This window comes from Eptatretus burgeri, chromosome 2 (genome assembly GCF_056783735.1).
Source record: "Eptatretus burgeri isolate ZD-2024b chromosome 2, Ebu_testis_v1, whole genome shotgun sequence".
Classification (NCBI taxonomy): domain Eukaryota; kingdom Metazoa; phylum Chordata; class Myxini; order Myxiniformes; family Myxinidae; genus Eptatretus; species Eptatretus burgeri.
Genome location: NC_140962.1, coordinates 25,883,838 through 25,909,306, shown reverse-complemented (window position 1 = coordinate 25,909,306; position 25,469 = coordinate 25,883,838). Strand labels below are relative to the sequence as shown.

At 45.9% G+C, this 25,469-nt stretch overlaps 1 protein-coding gene across 3 annotated transcripts in view; it reads left to right on the top strand.

Annotated features, from left to right (window-relative positions):
* Positions 1-24,607, top strand: part of WDR13 (WD repeat domain 13) — a 62,402-nt gene extending 37,795 nt beyond the window's left edge. For 2 of the 3 annotated variants that reach the window (XM_085866301.1, XM_085866310.1), the window contains exon 10: positions 23,640-24,607. In XM_085866301.1, coding sequence (XP_085722427.1) covers positions 23,640-23,842 — 203 coding nt within the window. In that variant the 3' untranslated portion in view covers positions 23,843-24,607. Of the gene's footprint in view, positions 1-21,635; positions 21,723-23,639 lie in introns of all 3 variants that reach the window. The other variant, XR_015053834.1, reaches the window with a different exon arrangement.
* Positions 24,608-25,469: the final 862 nt, after the last annotated feature.

Sequence of the window (25,469 nt, the reverse complement as noted above, 5' to 3'; positions counted from 1 at the left end):
GGGTCCTGAGTTCAAATCCCGCTCAGCTGTTGAATTAATACTAGGTGGGGTTAACTCGGCCTGTCATCCATCCGAGGTTGGCAAAATGAGTGCCAGCATGCTGGTATCCTGTGTCGGCGTGGCGACCTGTCCAGGATTGTGCCCAATAGCCAAGGAGACTGCTTAAGCAGCACCAACACTCTGCACAGAGTATGGTCCCAATATCCTCCTCCTCTGATGGGTTGGGGGGGAGGGGGAGGCAACGCGATGCAGTCCTCGATCACTGTCATATCACCGGAACGTTTTGAGGGCAGGCCACAGAAATTGCAACCTCATGCTGAGGTTAAAACAAACAAATATTCACTCCTGTGGTATTTCACAACCTGAGGGGCTGTGACTCGCATCTTCTGATGCAGGCTATCAGCAAGGTGAAAGGTACCATCACCTGTATCCCAAACAACATGGAAAAGTACGTTCCATTCTCTCTCAAGCTTGATACAGAAGAGGAGGCTCAAGAAGGTGAAAAAACTAAGAGCTTTTCATTTGAATTCCAGTTCATTGACAGTGCCCAGTTCCTCCTTTCTTCCCGAGACAAGCTTATCTGCAGTACGATTGGGGCATCTGAAGTGTGCACAACCTGTAAGCAGGAAGAGCAAGGAGTCGTCAGCAAGGATTGGCAGTTTGTGTCTAGGTGTCTGAAATATGGCAAAGAAAACTGCAAAAATCGAGACCCTTCATGTTTATCCATCACCACAAGGTATGCACCAGTACATGCGTACCAACTCGTGCATAAAAGGGTGTACCCCAAAGAGTACATGGACTCTTGGGAGAGATTCACAAATCCCCTTCCACCCCAGGAGGCCTTCTCCAGCAAGCTCAGCGAAGAGGATTACACCCATGCCCAAAAGGTTTGGACCACTTTTGGGTGAAAAGACATGGGAGACTACCATGACCTCTACCTCCATACAGATGTGCTCCTCTGGCAGATGTCCTTGAGACCTTTAGAAAGACCTGCAAGTGGCAATATGGTCTAGACCCTGCCCACTACTATACGAGTCCCAGCCTGAGCTGGGATGTGCTCCTGAAGAAAACCGGCATAGAGCTCAAACTTCTCACAGATGACGACCAGCACCTCTTCATCAAGAAGGGTCTGCGTGGTGGCATCTCCATGGTCTCAAAACGCAACGCAAAGGCAAACAACCCACATGTTGATTGGTACGACTCAAGCAAACCTAATAGATATATCTTGTACCTCGATGCCAACAACCTATACGGCTGGGCCATGAGCCAGCCATTGTCAACAGGTGGCTTTGAGTGGGTAGAGGACTGCGGGCAGCTTGCAGGCTGCTGGCCGCGTTTGCAGATCACCAGTATGACCAGTATTACAGATCACCCAGCTGAAAGCTCACATGACTACATACGAGAGGTGGACTTGGAGTATCCAGAGGAGCTACATAACACCAACAACAGTTTCCCGCTAGCGCCGGAGCGCATGACAGTTCAGAAGGAGTGGATGTCGGAATACCAGCAAGAACTTAAGGGGACATCGGTCAAAATAATAAAGCTGGTGCCTAACCTCTTCGACAAGACCAAGTATGTACTGCACTACCGCAACCTTCAGCTCTATCTCTCCCTGGTTATGAGGCTTAAGAAGGTCCACCAAGCTCTGCGGTTCAACCAGAGCCCCTGGATGGAGCCCTATGTTAGGACGAACACAGAGTTTCACAAGGAGGTCACCAGTGACTTCAAAAAGGATCTCGACAAGCTCATGAACAATTCTGTCTTCAGCAAGATGATGGAAAACTTGCGCAAGCATGTAGACGTTAAGATGGTCCGTGTCCACCATGAGGAGGACAAGCTACGTCGCCTAGTCTCATACCCAAGATTTGCATGGCAGAAGATAATCGATAACGACCTTGCCGCTCTTCACATGAATATGAGCAGACTGGTGCTAAATCGACCTATCTATGTGGGTATGCACATGCTGAACTTGTCCAAGTATCTCATGAACGATTTCTACTACAACCACCTAAAGGCCCAGTATGGAGACCGTGATCAGCCGTTGTACTCAGACATGGACTCGCTCCTCTTTGAGATCCAGACAGAGGATGTATATGCAGACATGGCCACACACGCAGAGCTCTACGACACGAGCGACTACCCAAAGCACTACCCACTCCACAGCGTCAAAAACAATAAGGCCCTGGGTAAAATGAAGGACGAGTGTGCTGGCTGCCCCGTCGCCGAGTACATGGGGCTTCGCTCTAAGATGTATTCCATCCTCCGGGCCAGTGGGAAGGGCATCCGGAAGGCTAAGGGTGTGCAGAAGTGTGTTGTGAAGAAGCGCCTTCACCATCAGGTCAGGTATGGGAGCATGTGCCAGAACAGCGCATCGCTGCGTCCACTTTCCGCCGGTACTCCAGGGGCCTCCGTCTGGCCATCCCCCAGGCAGATGCCAGGCCCATCCCCATCTCCTTGAGATGATGGTCAACCTGCTGCAACCATGAGGCACGTGGTCGGCCCACTGGCCTCCTCCACTCATGAGACTCCCTCGCTGAGAGAATCTGGTGAGCAGGATCAGCGTCAGGAAAACGAGCCACATGTCCATACAGCCCCAACTGACGCTCACGGACTATGCAGGTAACAAATCTCATCCGAGTCTCTCTCAGCAACCGCTCGTTGGACACAAAATCCGACCAGCGATAGCCAAGGATTCTCCGAAGACACCTGGTACCAAAGGAATTAAGTCTCCGTCTCAGATCCTTGGTCAGATTCCAAGTCTCGCACCCATAGAACAAGACTGGAAGTACCAAGGACCTGAAGACTCGGACTTCCGTCCTCCCGCACAGGTACCGGCAGCGCCACACCCCATGATCCAGTGAATCCATGACTCCCCAGGCCCGACCCAGACGTCTATTGACATCTGACTCGCAGCCAGCAGAGACATGAATATCACTGCCAAGGTAAGTGAATCTCTCCACGACCTCAACATCCTCACCACAAACAGACACAGACAGGACAGCAGCATCCAAGATGTCACCGAAAGCCTGGATCTTAGTTTTGACCCAAGAAACCCATAATCCCAGCGGCTCCGACTCCTCATTCAGCACCTTGAGGGCCCCCAAAAGGATGTCTAAAGTCTCCGCAAAGATGACTGCATCATCTGCAAAATCAAGGTCCGAGATCTTGACATTCCCAAACGATGCACCGCAACTTGATCTCTCCGACATCCTCCCTAAAATCCAGTCCATACAAGTGCTGAAAAGTGTGGGGGCAAGTACACATCCCTGACGAACTCCAATAACAACTGGAAATAAGTCAGAGGTGGTACCACCACACTTCACAGCACTCTCAGTACCAGAGTAGAGTTCAGACATCAGATCGATCAGTTTTGGTGGCACCCCACGAAGACCAAGAATCCTCCAGAGGGCATCCCGATTCACTGAATCGAACGCTTTACAGAGATCAACATAGGCTGCAAGCAGTCCCTGCCGAAACTCTCGTCTGCGTTTGGTGAGGACACGAAGGGCGAGGATACGGTCAATCGTTGACCTCTTTGGTGTAAAGCCTGACTGCTCTGGACGCTGGTGCTCAAGCAGATGGTGGAGAACCCTATCAAGAATTATCCGAGCAAAGACCTTGCCCGGCACTGAGAGCAGCGTCACCCCTCGGTAGTTGTTACAGTCTTGGCGATCACCCTTCGCTTTCCAGAGAGGGGCAACAAGGCCCCTCTTCCAGTCAGTTGGGATGATGATGCCTGTGTTCCAGGCAGAGCACAAAACTGCATGCAACGACACGAGTGCAGCATTTCCACCAGCCTTGAGAAGTTCGGCATGGATGCCACAGATCCCTGAAGCTTTGCCCCGTTTCAACTGGTCCACCGCAGCCCGTGTTTCCACAAGCGAAGGTGGACCACAGTTGATTCGAGGGTCAGCAACAGGGATTGTAACACCCTTGACGTCCAACTCGACAGCTGGGGGATCAGCCTGGTACCACCGCTCAAAGTAATCGGCCCAGCGGGCCTTCACTTCAGACTCCTCTGTCAAGAGCCTACCACTCTCTGCTCGAACTGCAGTGCTCCGAGGGATGGGCTTGGATGAACGTAATGTGCGAATTCCCCTGTAAGCGGGACGAGAATCACCTGTCCACAGGCGATGCTCGACCCCCTCACAGATTCCTCGCACATAGGCCTCCTTGTCCACCCTCAGTGCACGTACTGTTTTACGCCTCAGCTCTCTGAACAGCTCAGCTCTGCCATTCAGCCTGGCCCTGCGACTCTGGTCAATGGTATCCAGTGTCCCTTGAGAGACAAAATTCTTCTTTGCCCTGCGGTGAGTTCCAAGACATCCACTGTCAACATCAAGGACTGTGGTCTTGAAGGTAATCCATAACTCTTCAGGACCCCCCCAAAGCACCCAGACACCCCAAATGTCCACTCAGCCTGTTCGCAAACTCCTCACCTACTCTCTCATCCTTGAGCTTGCCAACATCCATCCTAGGCTGGGATGGTACCATTCTCCAGGATTTAAGGTGCAGCTTTAGAGTTGCTACAACAAGCCTGTGGTCAGTATTGAGGAACTGAGCACTCCAGTTGACCCTGCAGTTCTGGATCATCCTCCAGCGACCGTCAACGAGGACATGGTCAATATCCTTTACCACTACGCCAGCGTTGGAATACCAAGTCCAGCGATGAGCTTGTGGGTGCTGAAACCATGAACCGGCCACCCTAAGTCCATGACTTCTTGCAAAGTCAAGGAACTTAGTGCTATTCTGATTCATAGTTCCTGACCCATGGGGGACGAACACACGTCTCATAACCATCCCTATCAGTTCCAGTCAATGCATTGAAATCCCCCAAGACGAGAAGTGTATCTCGTCTGGGGCACTGATCAACCACAGACTCAAGCGTGGCGTAGAATGTGTCCTTCACGGTGAGGTCACTCGCCTCAGTCGGAGCATAGACAGAGACCAGGGACATGACACCTAAGGAGTGACAAATCCTTAGTCTCATAATACGCTCGTTGACTGGTGTTACCTCAATTAAAATTGGCGTCAGCTTATTGGACACAGCTACAGCAACTCCTTGAGTATGGTAACCATCAGAGCGACCAGACCAATAGTAGGTGTAACCACCCACCATTATCTCGCTGCAATCCAGTCTCCGAGCCTCAGAGAGTGCTGCAATCCCAATGTCCAAACGCTTCAGCTCAGATGATAACAGAGACAGGTGATCATCCTCTCTTAGGGATAGGACATTCCAGGCACCCACCCGAAGGGACCGCTTCAGGTTATCCCAAGGAGACCACCGTCTGGTGGACGACACCTCAGCACCACTCCGACACACTCTCCCGCAATCTGATCCAGGGAGGTTACCCCGTGGTTTCCCTCCTTTCATCAAAGATTGGGGGTCCCGAAGGCTTTGCCCCAATCCCGTCATCCGGTGAGCTGCCCTGCGAAGGGAAGCTGCACAGGAGGTAAGGAGTTGGTTTTTTATGTCTGATGGTGAAAACAATTAAAACTTGTCGGCCTTCTCGATAAGAAGCAGATTCATCCGGGGAATGCTATCATCCTGCTTGCTAAGCCAGATGGAAATGTCCGCATTCCGTGCAGTATTTCCACGGTGCCCTCTCAGTGACCCATGTTGAATCCTCCATGACGACCCACTGCACACCCTATCTGGGGTGGGGACACCTGTTTTGGATCTTCGCGATTTCAGCGTCTCCTGCCTGTAGGGTCTGAAGAAGGTTCCCTTTCTTATTCTTGCATTCCCTAATCCCTTGACATACTTCGTAGACGACCTGGTTGTTGAACTTTTGATGCATCGTTGGCTTCGACATAGCATCTACAGTGGGGAGAACAAGTATTTGATACACTGCCGATTTTGCAGGTTTTCCCACTTACAAAGCACGTAGAGGTCTGTAATTTTTCTCATAGGTACACTTCAACTGTGAAAGATGGAATCTAAAACAAAAATTCTGAAAATCACATTATGATTTTTAAATAATTAATTTGCATTTTATTGTATGAAATAAGTATTTGATCACCTACCAACCAGTAAGAATTCCGGCTCTCACAGACCTGTTAGTTTTGTCTTTAAGAAGCCCTCCCATTCTCCACTCATTACCTGTATTAACTGCACCTGTTTGAACTTGTTATCTGCATAAAAGACAGCTGTCCACACCCAATCAATCAGACTCCAAGCTCTCCACAATGGGCAAGACCAGAGAGCTGTCTAAGGACATCAGGGACAAAATTGTAGACTTGCACAAGGCTGGGATGGGCTTCAGGACAATAGGCAAGCAGCTTGGTGAGAAGGCAACAACTGTTGGCGCAATTATTAGAAAATGGAAGAAGTTCAAGATAACAGTCAATCTCCCTCGGTCTGGGGCTCCATGCAAGATCTCACCTCGTGGAGCCTCAATGATCATGTGAAAGTTGAGGGATCAGCCCAGAACTACACGGTAGGACCTGGTCAATGACCTGAAGAGAGCTGGGACCACAGTATCAAAGAAAACCATAATTAACGCACTACGCCATGATGGATTAAAATCCTGCAGCGCACGCAAGGTCCCTCTGCTCAAGCCAGCGCATGTCCAGGCCCGTCTGAAGTTTGCCAATGACCATCTGGATGATCCAGAGGAGGAATGGGAGAAGGTCATGTGGTCTGATGATACCAAAATAGTGCTTTTTGGTTTAAACTCCACTCGCTGTGTTTGGAGGAAGAAGAAGGATGAGTTCAACCCCAAGAGCACCATCCCAACCGTGAAGCATGGAGGTGGAAACATCATTCTTTGGGGGTGCTTTTCTGCAAAGGGGACAGGACGACTGCACCGTATTGAGGGGAGGATGGATGGGGCCATGTATTGCGAGATCTTGGCCAACAACCTCCTTCCTTCAACAAGAGCAATGAAGATGGGGCGTAGCTGGGTCTTCCAGCATGACAACGACCCGAAACACACAGCCAGGGCAACTAAGCAGTGGCTCCGTAAGAAGCATCTCAAGGTCCTGGAGTGGCCGAGCCAGTCTCCAAACCTGAACGCAATAGAAAATCTTTAGAGGGAGCTGAAAGTCTGTGCTGCCCAGTGACAGCCCCGAAACCTGAAGGATCTGGAGAAGATCTGTATGGAGGAGTGGGCCAAAATCCCTGCTGCAGTCTGTGCAAACCTGGTTAAGAACTACAGGAAACGTCTGATCTCTGTAATTGCAAACAAAGGTTTCTGTACCAAATATTAAGTTCTGTTTTTCTGATGTATCAAATCCTTATTTCATGCAATAAAATGCAAATTAATTATTTTAAAATCATACAATTTGATTTTCAGAATTTTTGTTTTAGATTCCGTCTTTCACAGTTGAAGTGTACCTATGATAAAAATTACAGACCTCTCGGTGCTTTATAAGTGGGAAAACCTGCAAAATCGGCAATGTATCAAATACTTGTTCTCCCCACTGTATGTATCACCTCTCCATAAAAGTTAGGGGATGGGTTTCAGAGCCAGAACCCCTTTTGATACAACAGCGTACATATGGTGCATGTTCAACTGCACCAGATACTACTTTTTTGCTTCGCTAAAGCAAAGCAAAAAAGGCAGGGGGTGGGTCTCAGTGCCAGAACCCCTTTTGGTACAACAAGGTACATGTGGTGCATGTTCAATTGCACCAGATACTACTTTTTGCTTTGCTTTTTGCAAAGCTCCAAGGACAGGAGCTGGAAGCTGTAGTAGCAGCGACTTGCATCTTTTTTGCTGCATACTAGCCCTTCGTTATTGATAAAGTCGGCCCCCGGATCCCTTAGCAGCGCTTCTCATATGCGTTGGGGCACCCACACTCGGGTGTGCTCCCTCTCCTTATTCTTGAGAACTAGGATCATGCTAGACCCAATATGTGTCTCATTAGTTTTCTTCTCCCTGATCCTGTCTAAGCCCATGGGCAGATCTCTCCACTTGGTTGGCTGTTGTGCTTCATGAAAAGCACCTCTCTGGTGGTTTAACTCTTCGCTCTTTGGCCATTGAAGGTCTTCGCTTGCTGCTGTACTTTGCTCTTCCATTGCTGCTGTGCTATGCTCTTCCATGGTAGCCATGAAAAATGGTTATACTAAGTAGAATACCAATGTCTAAATTAAAATCTCGGTGGTTCAAGCCAGACCTCTATTACCTCAAGACACATATTAATCTCTAAAGGTATTGGGCTGGGAGAATTCCCAGAGCTCTGGAGCCCTCTAATGACAAGGTGGCCCAGAATCCCCCTTTCTTATCCTCCCCTCCCCTCATGTTGCCTTCCCCTCATGCTGCCTTCCCTTGCCCTCCCCTCATGCTGCTTTCCCTTGCCCCATACCTCCTCTTTCTATTCACTCCCTCTTTTCCCTCCCCTCACCATACTCTCCCCCCCTCCTTCTTTCCCCACCTCCCCCCCTTAATACTCCCTTCAGCGAAGCGTCGGGTTCTATTTACTAGTACAGTAAGTCCTTGCTTAACATCTTCCCGGTTAACATTGTTTTGTTATCAAGTCGCTGATATATTAGAGAACATACTCGTTTAAAGTCATTCACCGTTCCATGATAGTCATTTTACCTCTAATTTAGTACCAAACTCGGTGTTTTCCTCGTTTTAATGAAGCTACAATGGACATCATACTGGTGTATAAGCCCACCCAGAGTACGTGCAGTAGAGGCCATATATACACCTAGCTGTGCATCAATATCATCGGTGGTTGCGTCACCCTCTCCGAGCTCAGGTGTTTGACAAGTATGATAGTGATCCACCTGTCACGCTGCCATCTGTTTAGATGTTAAACTGAGTGCTTTTTTTTTGTATACCTTGTCAAGGCTCGTATGAGAGCGAACACACAACGCACATCAAGGGGGGCATGAGACAAGAGGGGAGGGAGTGGGAAGGACAAAACAGTGGGGAACAGAGACATTAGGAGATCTGTGGATGGGAGAGGGATGTGACGGGGAACATGGGGAATAGAAGATGGACATTAATGGGGAGAAAAAACAAAACACGATCGTACACCGAGGGGATCTGGTAGGCCTCAAGCCTCAAGGGTAGGCCTCAAGCGTCCGGTAAGACAAAGTCGACAAAATCTCACAAAATAGCACTATTTTTGAAACAAAACCAAACTAGGAACACAGTAAGATGTAAGTGAGAGAATAGACAGTTAAAACGGGACAGATAATGACCAGAAACTAAACTTTGAGATCGTCAGCAGAGAGCCCCGAACGAGACCTGTCGATGCTCCAACCCCAGAACCGGAAGTGACTTTAGCGTTGCTTTCACTTTAGTGTTGCCCAGATAAAAAGGAAATGGCCCATTCCTAGTCACGTTGATCAAAAAATAGGAAATTGGTGTAATACAACCCTTCTGATTGTGCAAACCTTGAAGGTGTGTTATTTTCTCTTGTATACATGATTTGTACATATGTAAGTTTATCAACTGGAACTTTTTTTTTTTTTTTACTGAAAATATTTGTTTGCGGTCAGAGGTCAAATATTGCTGGTCACGTGTGTGACATCACCCGGAAGCAGATTTTTTAAACTTCAGCTTCATCTTAAAAACTGTAAATTTTTATAAGCTTCAATGTTCATATCGATGGTAGACATGATTTATAGTTCTGTCTGTTAGAAAATAGCAATAAATCAAAGAAACCTCTTTCAAGAATTTTGTTGTGACCAGACTTCATTACAATACATGTGTGACATTTGGTTGGTCACGTGTGTGACATGCTTAGGTAATGTGTACATGGACCATCTTCTATCTTCTCATCCAAACTCTCTCTTCCTCTTATGTGGCGACTTCAATTGTCATCACGCCAGTTGGCTAGGTGTGGGTACCTCTCTCATCTGCCATGGGACATCAGCAAAAGCTTTCTGTGACTCATTGGGACTGACTCAATCGGTCAACTTCCCGACCCGGATCTCAACCAATGATTCCATCTCTTCTGGATCTGATTTTGACAAATTTCCCTGACAATATCTGCTGCTCTTCCTTCGCTCCAATTGGTTCTTCTGACCATGTCCTTGTCAAAGTGGACATCTCTCTGGCTGTTATCAGAGAACCACCTCACCGCCGTCGAGTCTGGCATTTCACTCAAGCCGACTGGCAGGGTCTCCGAGCAGCCATCAAACTGACAGACTGGTCTCCTATCACTACTTTCTCAAACATCAACTCATCCTGGGAATTCTTTCAAAGAAACTTGCTCTCCCTCATGCACAGATTTATCCCCTCTCGTGTTCAGTTGTCTTACCCTTCCTCCCGCCCTTGGTTTACTGAAGCTTGTGGCGAGGCAGTTGTCCTGAAACAACTTGCCTTTGCCTCATGGAAAGCAAACCCAACTGAGGGCAATCTCAGTTCTTTCCACAAAGCTCGGAACAAGTGTGTATCTACCCTCAGGAGAGCCAGAAAACAACATCTTTCTCATCTCAAGTCTGAACTCTCAAACCTCTCTCCCTCCTCAAAATCCTGGTGGCGTTTAATCAAATCTGTTTCTGGTGTATGTTCCCCCTCCATCCCCTCCCTTACCTCAAATGGCCGCACTGCTGATTCCACACGTGATAAAGCTGAATGTCTAAACTCGGTGTTTGCAGCTAAATCTTGTGTCCTAAACCCATCACTATCTCTACCCACTTTACCCAGTCGCACCCAACTGTCCCTGGACTCTGTATCCTTTTCTCCTGACAAGGTGGAGAGCTTGCTTTCAAACCTAGTCAGATTCTGCAACCGGTCCAGACGGCATCAGCCCACGTGTCCTCAAAGCCTGCTCTTCTGCTCTTGCTCACCCACTCTCTGTTCTATTCACCCTCTCATTTGCCCAAGGTCATCTGCCATCTGCTTGGAAATCTGCTAACATCACTGCCCTGCATAAAAAAGGTGCAAAAACAGATCCCTGTAACTACAGACCAATCAGCCTTCTCCCAATCATCAGCAAGGTGATGGAATCCATCATCGCCTCAGATATGAAATCCTTCCTCTTCTCCAATGGCTTGATTTCCAATCATCAATTTGGTTTCAGACCAGGTCACTCTACCCTGGATATGCTGCTTCTGCTCTCCCATCAATGGATGGAGGTCCTCAATGCCAGACAGGAAATCCGAGCCGTATCCCTGGACATATCACGTGCTTTTGACACAGTCTGGCACCCTGCACTACTCACCAAACTCTCTTCCCATGGTATTCAAGGCCATCTCCACTCATGGCTCGCAGACTTCCTCTCCTGTCGCAGTCAACGTGTGGCCCTAAATGGAGTTCTTTCATCCCCTCTTCCTGTGCAGGCTGGAGTTCCTCAAGGTAGCGTTCTGGGCCCTGTTCTTTTTCTGGTTTTCATCAATGATCTCTCGGACTCTCTGGAAAATCCTCTATTTCTCTTTGCCGACGACTCCACCCTCTGCCGTACCATCTGTCATCCCTCAGACCGGCAAGCAGCAGCTTCTTCACTCACTGCAGATCTGGATAAAATCACAAACTGGTCCAACACGTGGAACATGTCTTTCAATCCAGACAAATCTCACACTCTCACTATGTCTCTTCGAAAGGACCGTTTACAAAACCCCCCCATCCACTTTCTCAACAATCCTCTGGAAGAAGTCTTTTCTTTCAAGCTTCTAGGTCTCACTATCTGCCATGACCTTTCCTGGGAAAGTCACATTTCCAACCTCGCCTTAAAAGCCAGTCGCCGACTGGGAATCCTCTGTCGTGCTAAGTCCTTCCTCGGCCCTCTTGAGCTCCTGACCACTTACAAAGCTTTTGTCCGTAGCCTGATGGAGTACTGCTCTCCCCTCTGGGCTGGTGCTCCTGCCTCCCACCTTTCTCGGCTTCACGCTGTCGAAACCAGGGCATTTAAGATCATCGGCATCTTCCGCAATGAAGCTGAGTCTTTGGGCCTCTCACTCAATCACCGCAGGTTGGTCGGTGGTCTTTCTGTCTTCTACCGACTCCTCTCCAGCCTTGCCCCCCTGCTCTCTCTGCGATTTGTCCCCACCACATTTCCACAGGGCGCTCAAGGTCCGCCAACAACCCCCTTCTGGTAAAACTACCAAAATCACGAATCACTGCTCATCTTCACTCTTTCATTCCTCTTTTTTCCCGCCTTTGGAATAAACTTCCTCACTCTATTCTTTCCCATTCTTCCCTCCAGGCTTTCAAAACAGCTGTTCACCACCACCTCTTATCTTCCCCCATCCAAATCCTCGATCTTTTCTACCCCCGATAATCCACCCAAGCCCACTTCCTTCAATTCTCCTACTTTCCTTCCTGAAAATCCCTGAAATGTCCATCTTCTCTTCGCCATGTTCCCCGTCCCATCCCCATCCCTCTCCCTTCCACAGTTCACCTAATGTGTCTGTTCCCCACTGTTTTGTCCCTTCCACTCCCGCCCCTCTTGTCTCATGCCTCCTTGCTGTGAGTTGTGTGTTAGCTCTCATACGAGCCTCGACCAAGGTATACAAAAAAAAAAAAGATTTGGTAGCAAGTGGGTTATCGATAATATTGAGCACATGTTTCATGTTTGATAATTGCTCTCAATGATTTTTTTTATTGATACTGTAGAGAGTAATGTTTTTTGACATTGGAAATGAACAGAAAAAAAGAAACAATAAATTTCTTGTATTTGCTTTAAAGTTTATTTACATCAACAAATAAGCCTGGTGTTGGCTTTGTGGTTAGGGTGGCGGCTTGGGATCCGAGGGTCCTGAGTTCAAACCCCATTGGCCGCTGAATTAAAATACACCAGGAGGTTGACTCAGCCTGTCATCCTTCCGAGGTCGGCAAAATGAGTACCAGTGTACTGGTAAAGGGGATACTGCATCAGCGGCATAGCCGCATCCCAACCAATGATGCAACCAGCAGCCACAGGCTGAGAGAGATATATATATATATATATATATATATATATATATATATATATATATATATATATATATATATATATATATATATATATATATATATATATATATATATATATATATATCCCTGTGTGTCGTAAGAGGCGACCAGGGTTGCGTCAGGAAGGGCATCCGGCGTAAAAACCTATGCCAAATCATTATGCGGACAACAAAACGAATTTCCATACCGGATCGGTCGAGGCCCGGGTTACCAACGACCGCCACCGGTACCGGTGGTCAGCAGGGTACCAGTGGAAATTGTGCTACTGCTGGGCGAAGGAGGAGAAGGAGACGGGGAAGGCGAGTCCGGAGGCAGTGGGAGAGGGGGAAGGGTAGAAGTGTGGAGGTGAGAGTTGGAACTCTGAATGTTGGGACGATGACTGGCAAAGGGCGAGAGTTGGCTGATATGATGGAGAGAAGAAAGGTGGACATACTGTGTGTACAAGAGACCAAGTGGATGGGGAGTAAGGCGAGGAGCATTGGAGGTGGTTTCAAACTGTTCTACCATGGTGTGGATGGGAGGAGAAATGGTGTCGGGATAATCCTGAAGGAAGATCATGTCAAGAGGGTATTGGAGGTGAGGAGGGTGTCTGACCGAGTGATGAGTGTGAAGTTGGAAATTGAAGGGGTGATGATGAATGTCATCAGTGCATATGCCCCACATATGGGGTGTGAGATGGAATATAAAGAAGATTTCTGGAGTGAGTTAGATGAAGTGGTGGAGAGTGTATCCAAGGATGAAAGAGTGGTGATTGGAGCAGATTTCAATGGACATGTTGGGGAAGGGAATAAAGAGGATGAGGAGGTGATGGGGAGGTACGGTCTCAACAAGAGAAATGTGGAAGGGCAAATGGTGGTAGAGTTTGCAAAAAGAATGGAAATGGCAGTGGTAAACACGTATTTCAAGAAGAAGGAGGAACACAGGGTGACATACAAGAGTGGAGGAAAGTGCACACAGGTGGATTACATCTTAAGTAGGAGATGCAACCTGAAAGAGATTAGTGACTGTAAGGTTGTGGCAGGGGAGAGTGTAACTCGACAGCATCGATTGGTGGTCTGTAGGATGACTTTAGAGGTGAGGTTGAGGAAGAGAGTGAGGGCTGAACCAAGGACCAGATGGTGGAAGCTGAAGGAGGAAGACTGTTGCGTGAAATTTAGGGAGGAGGTGAGACAGGCGTTGGATGGTGGTAAAGATGGGTGGGATGATTGGGCAACGACAGCAGAAGTTGTGAGGGAGATAGCTAGGAAGGTACTTGGTGTGACATCTGGACAAAGGAAGGAAGATAAGGAGACTTGGTGGTGGAATGAGGAAGTACAGGAAAGTATAAGGAAGAAGGGGTTGGCGAAAAAGAAGTGGGATAGTCAGAGAGATGAAGAAAGTCGGCAGGAGTACAAGGAGTGGCGTCGAAAAGCAAAAAGAGAGGTGGCAAAGGCCAAGGAAAAGGCATATGACGAGCTGTATGAGAAGTTGGATACAAAAGAAGGGGAAAAGGATTTATACCGATTGGCAAGACAGAGGGACCGAGCTGGGAAGGATGTGCTGCAGGTTAGGGTGATAAAGGACGCAAATGGGAATGTGCTGACGAGCGAGGAGAGTGTGTTGAGAAGGTGGATGGAGTACTTTGAGGAGCTGATGAATGAAGAAAATGAGAGAGAGAGAAGGTTGGAAGAGGTGGAGATAGTGAATCTGGAAGTGGGGTGGATCAGTAAGGATAAAGTGAGGACTGCTATGAAGAGGATGAAGAGTGAAAAGGCGGTTGGCCCAGATGGTATACCAGTGGAGGCATGGAAGTGCTTAGGAGAGATGGCAGTGGGGTTGTTAACCAGATTGTTTAATAAAGTCTTGGAAAGTGAGAGGATGCCGGAGGAGTGGAGAGTAAGCGTACTGATTCCAATTTTCAAGAACAAGGGTGATGTGCAGAGCTGTGGAAATTACAGAGGGATAAAGTTGTTAAGCCACACCATGAAGTTGTGGGAAAGAGTAGTGGAAGCTCGGTTGAGAGGAGAGGTGACGATTTGTGAGCAGCAATATGGGTTTATGCCAGGAAAGAGCACCACTGATGCGATGTTTGCTTTGAGAATGTTGATGGAGAAGTATAGGGAAGGCCAGAAAGAGTTACATTGTGTGTTTGTGGATTTAGAGAAAGCTTATGATAGGGTGCCAAGAGAGGAGCTGTGGTATTGTATGAGGAAGTCGGGAGTGGTGGAGAAGTATGTGAGGATCGTGCAGGATATGTATGAGGACAGTGTGACAGCGGTGAGGTGTGCGGTAGGAATGACGGACCGGTTTAAGGTTAAAGTGGGATTGCACCAAGGATCGACTCTGAGCCCTTTCCTGTTTGCAATGGTGATGGACAGGTTGACGGACGAGATCAGACTGGAGTCTCCATGGACTATGATGTTCGCGGATGACATCATGATCTGTAGGGAGAGTAGGGAGCAGGCTGAATCGAGCCTTGAGAGGTGGAGGTACGCACTGGAGAGAAGGGGAATGTTAGTCAATAGGAGTAAGACGGAGTACATGTGCGTAAATGAGAGGGAGGGTGGTGGTATGGTGCAGTTGCAAGGAGTTGAGGTGGGGAAGGTGGATTGGTTGAAATACTTGGGATCAACTGTCCAAAGAAATGGAGAGTGTGGGAGAGAAGTGAAAAAGAGAGTGCAGGCAGGATGGAGTGGGTGGAGAAGAGTTGCAGGAGTGATTTGTGACAGAAGGGTAGCTGCAAGAGTGAAGGGGAAAGTATACAAGACGGTAGTGAGACCAGCTATGTTGTATGGTTTGGAGGCGGTGGCGCTAACAAAAAGACAGGAAGCAGAGCTGGAGGTGGCAGAGTTAAAGATGCTGCGATTCTCGTTGGGAGTGACGAGGATGGATAGGATAAGAAATGAGTATATTAGAGGGACAGCGCAGGTAGGACGGTTTGGAGACAAAGTGAGAGAGGCGAGATTGAGATGGTTTGGACATGTGCACAGGAGGGAAACGGAGTATATCGGGAGAAGGATGTTGAAGATGGAGCCCCCAGGCAGGAGGAGAAGAGGAAGGCCAAAGAAGAGGTTCATGGATGCGGTGAGGGCGGACATGCGGGTGGTTGGAGTGTCAATGGAAGATGTGGAGGATAGAGCGAAATGGAGACGGTTGGTCCGCTGTGGCGACCCCTAACGGGAGCAAGCCGAAAGAGGAAGAAGATATATATATATATATATATATATATATATATATATATATATATATATATATATATATATATTATCCCTGTGTGTCGTAAGAGGCGACCAGGGTTGCGTCAGGAAGGGCATCCGGCGTAAAAACCTATGCCAAATCATTATGCGGACAACAAAACGAATTTCCATACCGGATCGGTCGAGGCCCGGGTTACCAACGACCGCCACCGGTACCGGTGGTCAGCAGGGTACCAGTGGAAATTGTGCTACTGCTGGGCGAAGGAGGAGAAGGAGACGGGGAAGGCGAGTCCGGAGGCAGTGGGAGAGGGGGAAGGGTAGAAGTGTGGAGGTGAGAGTTGGAACTCTGAATGTTGGGACGATGACTGGCAAAGGGCGAGAGTTGGCTGATATGATGGAGAGAAGAAAGGTGGACATACTGTGTGTACAAGAGACCAAGTGGATGGGGAGTACATGTGCACAGGAGGGAAACGGAGTATATCGGGAGAAGGATGTTGAAGATGGAGCCGCCAGGCAGGAGGAGAAGAGGAAGGCCAAAGAAGAGGTTCATGGATGCGGTGAGGGCGGACATGCGGGTGGTTGGAGTGTCAATGGAAGATGTGGAGGATAGAGCAAAATGGAGACAGTTGGTCCGCTGTGGCGACCCCTAGCGGGAGCAAGCCGAAAGAGGAAGAAGAAGAAGAGATATATATATATATATATATATATATATATATATATATATATATATATATATATATATATATATATATATATATATATATATATATATATATCAAGACATCAACAAATACAACTTCCATACCGAGAAATCTGAAATTGACAAACAAAGTTTTCAGTTTGTTCTTGTTAATAGGCTTAAAGTGTATTCACAGTTAACAACAGATTTATTTCACTTGTTTACTCAACCATCTTGTAAAGCATATTTTATATCCTTGAGAATTATCTCAGCAATGCATGTTTTTGCTCACCTTATGAACAAATATATTTACATGTATGACAATAAGCAGATCTGGATAGTACAAACAAGTAAACAGTGGAAAAGGTTAATATTAATGTGTAGTGATTACAATTATAGTGAAGACAAGAAAGTTTTGAGTGTTCCAGGTGTTAAATTGAGGTGGTATAATTTTCAAGTTAATTAACCAATTAATACCTATAAAGTCGCATAATCTTATATCTATGGAATGAACAAAATACAAAATAACTTTCAATGTAAAGATTAAAAATTGTAGTCAAGCTTGTCAAAATAAAGAATATAATCACTTTTAATTCACAGCTATTTCTTGTTTAGATGAAAGAAGGAATAAATAACACACATTTAAAAATAAAATCATCAAGAAAAAAAAAAAAAGAGTTGAATGTTCAATACACATTTGTTGTGAAAGAAAACACAGACTTTTTTACTTGATCTACCTGTACATCAAGTAAGATCTAACATGTACACACATACTTTTGTATGATTTAATCATTCTTCATTGTACTTGATGAATAAAAAGAACCTTCCAAACATTGAAAATTTCTGTGCAAGTTACAGTACACCACTTCAAAATAATTAACTGTCTGTAGTAAATATTGTAACGGTTGTGGGGGTAGATGGATGAATTTCAAAGGAAATTTAGGATTGAACAGAGTTTGGTCCGTGGACGTGTAGGAGATATCTTGATGTAATTAAGTAGTGAGACTGTGAGCTTAAGTGTTATGTGTCACCACATTGGGGGGGGGGGGTGGGGGTGGCGTGGTGTTAATTGGATAGGGATTAAGGATAAATTCTCCCCAGCATGTGATTGCCCCCTGTGACCTATTCCTGTGTTTTTGGATTTACAAGCCAACCATGAAGGAGTTGCATTTTTATACCAACAACAATGATATCCCCAAGCAAGCCAGGCATGCCAAGCAGGCTGAAGCCCTGCCTTCCCAGGTTTTCATGCCAGCAAGCCATGGCCCAGAGGTGGACGGCTGTTCAGGGTGACGTCACTGAGAGATCGGGAGCGAATGCACGAGTTGAGATTGAGGGACGCGTGTGGTCGAGAGAGAACGTAGCTCGGAGATGGCCTATAAGAACAGGAATTTACGGCTTGCTTTCCTTTGACGCATGAAGAAGACCGAACGATTCTCGTATTTATGCTGAGACAAATTGGCTCACGTACTAAGCAATACACTGGCCATTGACTCATGGCTGATCGTATGAGACGGACCTCAAAAGCCTTGTGTATATCATTGAAGAGATGGCGACATTCTGCAAAGCCGCGGCATTGGTGAGGACGATCGACGCAAGAAGCTGCACGGCGGTCTCTGAGCCGTGGTGTTGGATATCGCCTCACAAATTGCCTGATGTACATTTCCTGCTGCTGAGAGTGGCTCGGCACCATTTTTGGGGTGCATCTTCCCACGCGGGACAAAGCGCCTCAATTCCAAAGTTCCATAAAGACCATCTCTGGACCAAGCTAAGTGCCAGAATAAAGGGAAGGTTTGCTTTTCTTTTGTTTCCCCTTGTCTGTATTTAAGTCTGTGTGTAGAGGCGCCTCGACTTAGACTTTAGTTTATCTCACGATATTGTAATTACATTTTGAACTAGAAGGGCACTTCGTAGAGCACATACCTCTCTCTGCCTTGTAATGTCTGATGGATCCTCAAGAACATATCTGGCCCAATATATTTTTGAAATGTCATGCTATATATCGTTCTTGAGCCCAATCTCTCAATGGTGAAGAATCATTTAAAAAGTTATCGGATTCGGATCCGGATCCGGATCTTCACCAAATTCTAATCGGTTCATCCTTATCACACACCAAACCTGTCCATAAAATTTCATCCGCATCCGTCGACAACTTTTTGAGATATCCTGTACACAGACAGACAGACAGACAGAAAGGTGGTGAAAACATAACCTCCTTCACCGTCGGTGGCGGAAGTAGTTACTCTTGTAAATATTTCCATTGACATTAAATCCCCGCATTTGTTTTAAGTTGCTGTGTCTGTATATTTGTCATAGGGTTCGAGTATAAACCCCTTGTGCATCCATCTGTGCTTCCATCTGTTCCGTCGTGCCGCCAATGCTCCTCCCGTACACGTTATAATCTCTGAGGATAAACGTGTCTGTCTCCGAAGGAAAACCGCTCGACCATCCGTTCTTGGTCGGTGTTAACCGCCCGTCCACCACAATTTGGGTCGGGGGGGGATTAACGTAACCGTCAGACCTACGACAATATTATGTAGTTCTGTGTTGCCATAAAAATGGCTCTGTCCTTGATGACATTCATTGTGTCATTTCATTTATACTGTGTGAAGTATATGCTACAGCCAACTGCCAAACACTCTCATTGGTCATTGCATACCATTCCACCATTGTTTCAGAGCACATTCTTGCAATAACTGAGTGGATTCTACCATTATCAAAACAGGCTTATCATGTCAGAAAGAGGCGCAATTATGGGTGCAAGAAGGGTGCATTCATGGCTTGCTTTGTCACACGTGACCACAAATGTCACACACACGTGACCAATTAAATGGTCACGTGTGTGACCATTTCGTTATGGCAATAATTAATTAATAAAAAACTTCAATGACGATATCTGGTGGAAAGTAAGATACATAGAAGCTTGCTTTTGACATGAAATACGAGCATCATCAGAGCTGTTGTTTTCAAATGGCATAAACTTTTCCTGTTTTGGGGTCTCGTGTGTGTGACATTCAGTCAATTAATTTTCTCTGTTAATTATTAGATAACGTTTGAATGAATACTAGTTTTTTTTTTTTAATGAAATATCTTAGAATCGATTTGGACAAGCATAATATAACATTGAAATGTAGAAAGAAAGAAAGAAAAAACTTAAGTACAATTTTAGGCTTGTCCAATATAGGGGGAAAAAACAAGTTTTATTCATTAAAATGGTTGCCTATGTTAAATTATACAAATGAGCATGAATGGGTCATCAATTTGAAGAAAAAAAAATGGATTGTCCATCTAACTTTGGACACTATTCTTTATAAATATACAATTGAAAAATCCAAAGAAATAACTTGATGTTTTTCAAATTTGGTTCACTTTACAAAGAATGGCCCAAATTGTAATACCCTCTGCCACCACCACCAGGCGGCACCACATGGTACACATTTACATAGATAATTTACGCCCCCCCCGCCCCCCAGAGCAAATTCTTGCAATAACTGAGTCGATTCTATGAGAACTAGAATGTGCACGACGGTTGGAAGTGAGGGAGCATGACGAGCCAACCATGAAGGAGTTGCATTTTTAAACTAATATTTTGGAGAATCGTGAAAAATTAAATGATAGTTTAATTTTTGGACAGCACAACACCACCCTTTCCCCCAACACCGACGTGTGAGACCGCAGCCACATAGCCAATGTGACCACCCACACGAAGTTGTATTTGTACCCCGAGTTTTTTTTTTAATTTTCTATTTTTATTTTGTATACATTGTCGAGGCTCGGATGAGAGCTAATGCACAACAAGAAGGGTGGGAGTGGAAGGACAATACAGTGTGGAACAGAGACATTAGGAGATCTCTGGAAGGGAGAGGGATGGGGTGGGGAACACGGGGTAAACAAGATGGACACCATGGGGACTTTCAGAGCCTTACACTACAGGGACCTTTCGGGAAGGAAAGCAAGGAATTTGAAGGCGGTGGGTTTGGGTGAATTAGCTGGGGTAGAAAAGATTTGGTTTTGGATGGGGGAAGATGAGAGGTTACGGTGAACAGCTGTTTTGAAGACCTGGAGGGAAGAGTGGGATTGAAGAGAGTGTGGGAGTTTATTCCAAAAGTGGGAAAACAGAGAAATGAAAGGGTGAAGATGAGCAGTGATTCCTGATTTTGGTAGTTTTACCAGAAGGGTTTGCTGGCGGACCTTGAGCGCCCTGTGGAAATTTTTTGGGGGGGGAGGCATATTGCAGATGGAGCAGGGGGGGTAAAACCAGAAAGGAGACTGCAGAAGACAGAAAGACCACCGACCTGCCTGCAGTGAGAGAGTGAGATGCCCAAAGACTCAGCCTTACCGCGGGAGATACCAATGATCCTAAATGCCTTGGTTTCCACAGCGTGAAGCCAAAAAAAGTGAGAGGCGGGAGCACCAGCTTTAGAGGGGAGAGCAATACTCCATCAGGCTGTGGACGAAAGCTTTGTATATGGTCAGGAGCTCAGGTGGGCCGAGGAAGGACTTTGCACAATGGAGGATGTCCAGTCGGCGACTGGCTTTGGAGACCAGGTTGGGAATGTGGCTTTCCCAGGAAAGATCGTGGCAGATAGTGAGACCCAGTGTTTGGAGTTTGTAAATTAAAGGATGTGGTGAAGAGAGAGAAGACACACACACACACACACACACACACACACACACACACACACACGCACACGCACACGCACACACAAACACAATGATGATGATGGTGTGTGTGTGTGTGTGTGTGTGTGTGTGTGTGTGTGTGTGTGTGTGTGTGTGTGTGTGTGTGTGTGTGTGTATATATATATATAACACACACACACACACACACACAGTAAGCTGTAGCAAACCGTGCTTTCACATTTTCTCGGGTCGCTCACATGCATTTGCTTTTTTTTCATTTGTTTATATTTTCATTCACAGACGCTTTCTGACGGTTCTGTGATCCTCTTGTGTCAGCTTCGATGTCCGTCGACACGTGAAATTTGAGTTTTCTATGTCACCCAGAAGGTACCAAACATGAATATCAGTCAGTCAGTGAATTGGTTTGAATTACTTACAGCTTTACATCTGAGATTTTTATTATTATTATTTTTTAAACAGTTAAAATAGCTACTTCTGGCTTTTTTGTTGCAGTCTGTGAAAGACATAGAACTGCACACTGCATACAAGCAGTATTAGCTGCTACATTGCAGTATCAGTCTGCCAACCTTTGTTTGTTTTTTTTAGAAATGCTCACCCACCCCTTGGGAAGGAAATCTATCCATCGATGCGATTCTGTCTCACTCACCTTAATCAGCAAGGTGTGGACTCTCAGTCCCACCAAGAGTTGGCCTGGCAAACTTAGGTCATCTTAAATGCAAAGTAGTACCTCTACAATGGAATGGTGTCTGTGAACCCTTGTGCCACACCAGCATTGGCTGCAAAGGTTCTGACCAATAGGGTGTGTTTGCCACTCGTGCATCCTATTTAGATATCCATTGTAGAGCTTACGATTAGGATTTTTGCAGGCTGGGAAATTAGACGATACAATTAAAACAGCTACTTTGGCAAAAATCCTTGTAAACTGTGTAGATTGTCTTGATTTCTGTGAGTCTGGAAATTTTAGGTCTGTCACATCCTGGTTCTCCATGTATATTTGCAGGAGAAAGTGTTGGCCAAGCCGTACATGTTATTGATGAACAGTGTTTTTCATCTTATTTTATTGCAAGAAAAAAAAATTGTTTGTGGTTTCGCACTTTATACCACACATGGAGAATTAAAATGAGTAATGACAGCAGTTGAATGATGCCACAAGTGGTTCCTGGAAGCTATTACTTGTCTAACAATTAAAAATGATATGTGGGAGGCAACATACAAGTAAAAAAGACGTATCATGTCATCGCCCACGTTCTTTTAGTAATTTTGCTGCGCGGAGTTAAAGGGCTGGCCCATATTTATTTACAACTAAAATGACCTCGTCTACCAGTCAGCCATCCTTGATCAGATCGCAAAATAAAGTGAGGTGCATGTGTATGCCACCATGTACTGTGCTTGTACCAAATTTGAACAAAATCGGACCATGCATGTCTGAGAAATGGTTGGGGACACACTTAAGTAAGAAAATGGCCGCTAGTCAGCCATCTTGGATCTGATCTGGGTTGGGGGGGGGGGGATGACATGCGTATGTAAGCCATCATTCGTTATCTGGGTGCCAACTTTGAAGAACATCGGTAAATGCGTGTCTGAGAAATGATCGAGGACGTGTTCAACATCAGTTGTTTTTTTTAGAACTAAAATTGCTGCCAGTCGGCCATTTTGGATCGCATCACGAAACCAAATGATGTGCATATGTATACCATCATGTGTTGCCTTTCTGCCAAGAACGGATAAAATCGGTCCATACATGTCCGTGATATGGTTGCACACGCATGCACACACGCACGGACACAAAAATCGAGACCAAATCCATAAGCCCCAGTTTCGGACCAAGTCCAACGGGGGCTAATAATTATCAACGTATAAACAGGAGATTAGAAGAAGAGGAAAGGCAAAGCAGATTAAGGGAAAATCTGGAAGTGCGACTATTTATGCATGGTGAACGATCGTTTCAAGTTCAGATACAGAGACAAGAGGGTGAGTTAAAAATGAGGAAGTTGAATCTCTGCATTGGCTGGAGCTCCACCCAACTAGGAGGGACATGTGGTAGGAATGGATAGTTGGAGATATAGCAATGACAGAATAAAGGGACCTACGGATTGCAAACTTGCCAAGACCTGGAACTGAAGAGAAGAAACAAACTGCGGAACCACTGAGATGTTTGTAAAGATGCCTCGCACAGGGAGAAAATATTGCAGTACTTAATCTCACTTGTATGTTGATTTTGAGATACATGAATGGAAATATTTAAGTGTGAGTTTTTTTTCCATTTGTTTACCATCTTTGCAGTGACTGGGAGTGAGGATGCCAGCGTCTACTTCTACGACGTGGCAGGGGCAGGTCGTGGTGTGGTAAATCGGCTTCTCGGCCATGCAGGCCCTGTATTATCTGTTGCTTTCAGTTGTGATGAGAGTCTCCTGGCATCCAGTGACACCCATGGCACAATCATTGTTTGGAAACGAGAACCACGCATGCGTCTTGCACCTGCCTAAGGCATGTTGCTGGGGATGGGCCATGACAAATGCTTTGGTGTAAGTATGTGTATGCATTTGCAGACAGAGCAGTATTTTATTGTTGGGTCACGTGTGGTTTGTAAGCCACAATTGCGATGTGTTGCACTGTTGTGGTATTGTATTTGTACCATGATAAAAATGGTGTGACAAAAATTTAAATGATCAAATACTGTAAAGGACATTCAGGTTACATGGATTATGTTGATTGATGTGACTTTCTTGCTTGGCTGTGGAAATGTATGCATGGTACATGACTGTAAACACTGGTCATCGAAATTCTGATTTGGCTGATAAGTTATTTCATTCTTCTATAATTTAATTTAATTTTTTTTTTTTTACATTACCTTCTCCCTCTATCCATTTCTGTGTCTGTTCACTGTTTAATTGAAGCAAGTTTTACTTTTCGATTTGTATTGTTTCCTATTTCATAAGTAGTTGTCTGCTTGCTGTGGCTATAATTATTTAATTCACACTTTTTATCCCTTGTCTGCATTTTAATTGGCATAAGGTTCTGAGAGAAGTTTGAAGAATAAAAATATATTTGTGAACTACAATAAGTGATTGGCTCAACCCAAGGCCAGATTTAGGGGCATGCGACCCGAAACCACCTGGGGCGCCGGCTGCCGTGCTCGGCGTACACCTGCCATGGAGCTATAACAAGGAAATGTGATGTAGGAGGAGGCCATTTGGCCCATAATGCCTGTGCCGCACCAGAATCTGATGAAATAAATTGGTCAAGTCAGACGACTTGATTTCATGATGGAGGAATGGGGATGAGAAATGTGTAGCAGATTCAGGGATCTCACCAGGACATGTAGTGTTAAAAATGAAACGAGAACCGCATTCGGTTGAGTGCGTACCTCCACCAGGCTGGACTGTTTACTTTTTTTGTATCCCACTGATAGGCTGGATCTGGATCTTCACCAATATCAAATTGATTCGTCCTTGTCACACCCAACCTGTCCACCAAGTTTCGTCTGAATCTGTCCATAAGTTTTTGAAATATCCTGCTCAAAGACAAACTGGCACACAAATGGGGTTGAAAACGTAACCTCTGTCCACATTTTTTTTCCAGTTCCCACTGCTTCCAAAATGCAAAACCTTCCTCCACCATTTTTCAAGCCAAAAGTTGGCATAGATCACTTCTCATAAATTCTGTTCAACAGTGCTGCCAAGGTGGTCTTCTGAGCTATTGGGCACAATCCTGGACTGGTCACACTCCAACACAGGATACTTGAATGGCTCAATCATCCCAGCAAGCTGGTACTCATTTTTCCAACCTCAGAAGGATGATGGGTTGAGACAACCCTACCTGGCATTAATTCAATGTGCAAGCAGGATTTGAACTTGTGACCCTTGATCCCAACCCCACCACCATAACCATGAAGCCAATACCAGGTATATTTCCTAATATTGGGTGATTACCACAAAATATTACCTCACAACCCTTTGCTTTCAGCCACTTACCAAATGTATCATTTGTATCAAATGTATCAAAAACATTATCAGTCACTGCATGTGTGTGTCTGTGTCATTTGTAACCACCGGTCATCGTGTGTGTGTGTGTGTGTGTGTGTGTGTGTGTGTGTGTGTGTGTGTGTGTGTG